This window comes from Ochotona curzoniae, unplaced genomic scaffold, assembly GCF_017591425.1.
Source record: "Ochotona curzoniae isolate NIBS_2020 unplaced genomic scaffold, NIBS_Ocur_1.0 contig_2927, whole genome shotgun sequence".
Taxonomy (NCBI): domain Eukaryota; kingdom Metazoa; phylum Chordata; class Mammalia; order Lagomorpha; family Ochotonidae; genus Ochotona; species Ochotona curzoniae.
The window spans coordinates 3,004,914-3,010,152 of NW_024465654.1; the positions used below are offsets into that span (position 1 = coordinate 3,004,914).

General features: G+C 63.6%; 1 protein-coding gene across 1 annotated transcript; it reads right to left on the minus strand.

Annotated features, from left to right (window-relative positions):
• Positions 1–280: 280 nt before the first annotated feature.
• On the minus strand, positions 281–4,712 carry LOC121155577 (PILR alpha associated neural protein). Its single transcript, XM_040979015.1, has 6 exons — positions 4,514–4,712; positions 2,831–2,890; positions 2,088–2,599; positions 1,578–1,659; positions 592–813; positions 281–302 (listed from the first exon to the last, which is right to left on the minus strand). The coding sequence occupies exons 2-6, from the start codon at positions 2,845–2,847 to the stop codon at positions 281–283; spliced, it is 855 nt and encodes a 284-aa protein (XP_040834949.1). The 5' UTR covers positions 2,848–2,890; positions 4,514–4,712.
• Positions 4,713–5,239: the final 527 nt, after the last annotated feature.

Below are 5,239 nucleotides of genomic sequence, written 5' to 3' on the forward strand. Positions count from 1 at the left end.
AGCGATGGGTCACATGAGAACACGCAGCGGCCCGCGAGGGTGGAGGTGAGTGTGCAAGGCTTTCATGTGAATGTGCAGGGGTGGAGATGGGGACCCAAAGCCACAGGTATGCGAGGCCCCCACCTATGGGAGGGCGAGCAGGTGGGCTTGCTCCCTGGGGTGTGGAGCCAGGGTGGCAACTGGGGACACCTGTGGCCCCAGCTCCTCACAGCAGCCCCCCCTCGAGGGCTGTGCTGGCCCCTCGGCCTCCTGCTTGGCAGCCCCCCAACATTGGGAAGCATCACAGATTCACCAAGGGAATCCTGAGAGGAAAAGGGAAAGGATGCAAGTCAGGAACCAAGGGGGAGGCCCGAGTCATAGGGAAGGTGTGAGACAGAGCAGGGAGCACAGAGGGGACCAGGGCAGAGCTGCGTTCAAGGGCAGGTGAAAATAGGACACAGATCTTGAGAAAGGGAGGAGAAGGAAGGATTTCCCCACCCAGCAGGGCCTGTGGGAAAACCAGACCCACCCAAGCTGGACCCCCACCCCAATTCTGGGTACCCTCAATCACCTTCCCTCCTCACCCTCCCAGCCCATTGCCCCTGCCCTCACCGGTTCAACTGGAAGGCTGGAGCCCCCTTGGCCTGGGACATCCCAGGCCGGGGTCCCCCTCGGGGCTCCTCATGGTCAGGGGTGGGGGTGGGCGAGTCCCCGAAGGCCCCCAGCACAGTGACTCCCGCCGGGGACAGGTCGGTCAGCGGCTGCTGGCTCTCCTCCTGCCTCAGGGCACTTTGCTGCCCAGAGGGCCGGCGCCGCTTCTGGCTGCGGTCCCAGCTGGTGCATGGGGAGAAAAGTGGTTCCCTTGCACGTCATGCTCAAGTGGTCCTCCCCCTGGGCCCTGCCTGGGACCCTGAGCATCCTCCAGCACAGAACGTGGCCTCTGACAGTTCTCAACATGAATTCTCATAGGACTCTGTCACAAAACCCTCCTTCTCTTTTCTCCAAGGCAGGGCTTAGGGACATATGCATCCTCCCAGTCCAATCCGGACCCCCTCCCCACTCTCCAGTAACATATAAGGTTCCCCCCATCAACACCCCCGACTTCCTGTCCCTATGTGTGTCTGGAAGAGTCACTTCCATCCTCAGAAAACACCTGGTAGTGGAGTTCAAAGTCAGGTAATGAACCAGACACTCAGCAAGGTGTGCAAAGAAAGCTCCAGATCTTCCTCCTTCTCCATTTGCTGGCAGCCCTAAGAAGGGGCTCTGCAGACTGGGGATGGGGAAGGGGGTCAGTTGTCCTTGTCCCTCCCTGATGGAACTAGGACACGTGGTGAACACCAGAGCCCCCAGGATACATAATCTCCCATTGCGATTGAGCTTCCTAGGTGAGGAGGAGTGTGCCCTCTTTCTTCCCCATCTTCCCCAACAGCCCTTAGCGCTTCTCCTAAGGTCTTACCTAAGATCCACCCCTTCCTCCCCCAACCCTAACAAGGCTGATGCCTCCCCACCCAACCCCAACCTGCAGCCTCAACCACCCAGTACTCAATGTCCTGCTGCCAACACCACCTCCCCCCAACCCCTCTCTACTTCGAACTTACCAGAACTTGAAGATGATGCCTGTGGCCACCAGCACAATGATGATGGAGATGGTAATTGTGACATACAGCTGGGGGTCCACACCTGAGTGGGGGTGGGGGAAAGGAGGTTGGAAAGGGGTCAGGGGAGGGCCAGGTGAGGCTGAGGGTCGCTCTGTGAGTCACTCTGCCCAGCTCTTTCTAGTTCTTTCCGTGGAGTTTTCCACTCTCCCTCCACTCTCCCAAATGTGTTTCAAGACGCTTGACACAGTTGTGTTCGAATGTCAGTTCTTGGAAGCTGTCCCCAGCTTGGGACGGAAGTGACTGCTCCTCCTCCTCTATTTTCCTAAAATCATGCTCTCCAGGTCTCTGGAGTAGCAGTGGGGGCTCATACATCTACCTCCTCTAAGAGATTCCTGGGGAGGCTGGGCTAGCTGAGTTTGAGGAAGATGCTAACAGAGCCCTCTGTTTCTGCCCCTGGGGTCCTAAGCCAGCCTCCCTCCCCAGCGCCCCCTCCCAGTTTCTCCCACTCACCTTCCCCACGGCCCCCGAACAGGAACGGCCGCAGGGTGGCAGGCGCTTCTCCCAGGATGAGCCCGTCTCCATCACCCCGCATGGAGTCTGAGTTGGGGTGTGGGGTGGCAAGCCCGTGGGGGGCTGCAAAGCCATAGTCCAGGGGCAGGAAGCCAGGATTGGCAGAGTTGGGGTCGCCCCCATCTTCTCGAGACACTGTAGGGCCCCACACAATAGCCCAGGGATACTGGGATGAGGGCGGCCCCTCCTCAAAGCCTGAGGGGGTGGCAGGGGGTGCAGTGCCTGGCAGAATCTGCCTCCGTGACCTTGGAACCCGAGGGGAACGGCTAGGTGGAGGTGCTCGCTCCCACACGCACACGTGACGTGGGGCTGAGGGGCCTCCCCGGGCACACGGAGGACGGGCCGGGGCTGGTGGGGTGCGAGGGGAAGCCGAGGACCCCTGAGCAGGCAGTGGCAGGGACAGCAGCAGCAGCGGCCACAGAGGGAGAAGGTGGAACAGCAGCAGCACAGGCCTGTAAGGAGAGACCGTGGGTGGGGGCCCAGGCGTGGGAAGGGCTGCTGCCCTGCAGGCGACCCAGGGAAAGCAGGTACAGCTCCTCGTCATCGGGTACTCCTGGCCAGTCGTGCCAGGGCCTCTTTCTGAGGACAGAAGGCTCCAGGGTTGGCCAGGAAGGAAAGGGTCCAGAACCTCCCCTTCCACCTTGGCAGAGTGGTCTAAGCTCCCTCTGCTGGGCCAGACTTACCACATCCTGGACTCCATGTCCGGGGTCTTCCTCAGCTGTGACCCAGATTTGTAGCCTTCACTGGGGGGCAAGAGGGGACTGTCACATCACAGCCCCACCCTGTGCTTGTCCGGCCTTACTCTTTAGGCCCCCAGCCCTGTGTACAACCTCCCAGGTCCCTGTCACCTCCCCACCCAGGGTCTACCCTTGTTTCTCGGGCTGCCTTCCTTCTTGCTTCCTCTGCCCACAGCTCCAGGCTTTTCTTGATCTTAATTTAGAGTCAAGAACCTTGTGATTTCCTTGAGCACTCACCCCGAGGGAGGGAGTAGGGCAGGTTGGGGAGGATGGCACCGTGGGTGGGTGAGTATGCAGGGGCCCTGTCCAATGCCCTGCCACCCCCCTGGGGCAGGGAGCCTCTTGCTCTTAAGATTGGTCCTAGGAGTCTGTAACCTCCGGAGAAAGGGAAAAGATGGGGGAAGGGGAGGGAAGAGATACAACTGAACACAATGTCATTTTTGCTTTCAGAGTGCAATTCTGGGAATGCATGGATGTCCCCTGAAAGGAGGCCCCCCCCCCGCCCCGTCCCCAGAGGAAGCTTTCCTGGGTAGAGACAGTTGGGGGAAGGGACGGAGCTGAGGATGGGGGGAGATGCGGGAGCGAGGCTCCACACCTTGCATACTCCCCGGTAGAGTAAGAGGGGCAAGTCTGGGAGAGGGTGTGAGGAGGTGGTGGAGATGGAAAGGGGCGAGGGGCTGTGAGAGGGACGGTAGCCCAGGGGGGAGGGGGAGGAGACTGGAATGCGGCCGATGCTGGGGAGACAGACTAGCTCTGGGAGAAGAGAGAAGGGGTCCGGGCTGGACAGGCCACAAAGTGGAGTGGAAGCGTCTGGAGCGGTGAGGGGGAAGGGCCTGGGGAGACAGGGGACAGCATCTCCCAGATGACAGCCTGAGGAGAGGAGAGGGCCTGGGTACAGCTCACAGGAGCGGCAAAGATGGAGGGGCTGGGAGTTGTCTCCGCCAATTTGTGGGGCGATGGAGACAGGGGTGGGAGTCTGGGGGAGGGCGAAGCAAGCTGGAGCAGGGAGCCAGCGCCTCTCTTGCGAACCGGTGAAGCGGACAGGAGCTCCTGGGGACGTGAGCGGCCCCCCTCTCTCTCCACCCGGCGCAAATCTAACCGCCCACGTCCCCTCCAGCCCCTGGCTTCCCGAGTCCCGTTAGCCACCCCCTCTAGGACGCCCGCAGTCCCCAGGTTGGCGTGCCACCCCCAGTATCCCTACCCCCCCCCCCGCCGCCGCTCACCGACCTGTTGTGCGCAAAAGATGCGCGCGGGAGGTGGGGGTAGGGCGAGGGGTTGGGGCCCAGACCCCCATCTCCGGCGACGGCGCCCCCATCCCGCCCATCCCACAGGCCGGCGCTCCCCAGGCACGGCCTCTAAGCGGCGAGGGTCCGGAGAGACGCGGAAAAGGAGGTCGGCACCAGGCTCGGGTGAGGCAGCAGCGAGCGCAGAAACGGGACCCGAGCCGAGGATGCTGAGTCCAAGGCGGGGATGGCTCTTGCCGCACCGGGGAGGGCAGGGAGGAGGTGCGCCGGACCGAGGGGGAGGGGGCGCCCGCGGATGCAGGCTGGAGCCTGGGCGTCGGGGCCAAAGCAGGACTAAGCGTCCTCGGCCGGGTGGCAAGGGTGGGGGGCGGTCTCTGTCACTCACCTGCCTGTCTGGCGCGGCTGTGAGACGGCTGCGGACGGCCGGGACTGCGCGGGACTGGGGGGTGTCAGCAGCGCGTGGGGCGCGGGGCATGGTCAGAGGGTTTGGCCGGCGGCTGGACGCGGGAGGCGGGTGGGGTGGGGTGGGGGCGCGGGCGCCCGGGGCGCTGGGCGGCGGCGGCGGGAGATGCTCGGCTCGGCTCGGCTCCGGCTGCGCTCGGCTCGGCTGAGCTCGGCGCGGCGGCTGCGAGCGCTCGGTCTCCGCCTCTCGCCCTCCCGCCCGTCGGCTGCGCGCGGTTTAACCCTCCCGCCGCCGCCGCCGTCTCGGGAGTCACGCCAGGCTCTGTCCCCGGCCCGCTGAGGGGCCGGAGCGAGCCGGCGACCGGGGGCGAGGCCCACTCGCCTCGCGCAGTGCTCGCGGTCGGCGTCCCTCCCCGCTGCGCCCGACGCAGCGGACACGCGCGGTCGCCTGAGCAGTGTTTCCACGATTCTGAGTCACTCCCGGTGGAGCGCTCGCGATCAAGGGGCGGAGGACGAGGCCCCTCAGCCTCGCTGTTGGATTGCCACCCCCCAAGTCTGGTCCTTTAGTATACTTTAGCTGTGCTCTCCCTGGAGCACCCCAAATGATCTGGAGCAAGGGGAGGTGGCACTTAATCAGCTTGGAACGGCCAGACCCTACCGTGGCTTAGGGGACCCTGCACCGTCCACCTGGTAGCCTCCTACTTGCTTT

Excerpts from the sequence above, each read along its gene's own strand:
- LOC121155577 (XM_040979015.1), bottom strand. Across the intron at positions 1,660-2,087 it reads GTTCGGGGGCCGTGGGGAAG|GTGTGGACCCCCAGCTGTAT; the intron begins GTGAGTGGGAGA and ends ACCCCCACTCAG. Across the intron at positions 814-1,577 it reads GGCATCATCTTCAAGTTCTG|CTGGGACCGCAGCCAGAAGC; the intron begins GTAAGTTCGAAG and ends CCCATGCACCAG.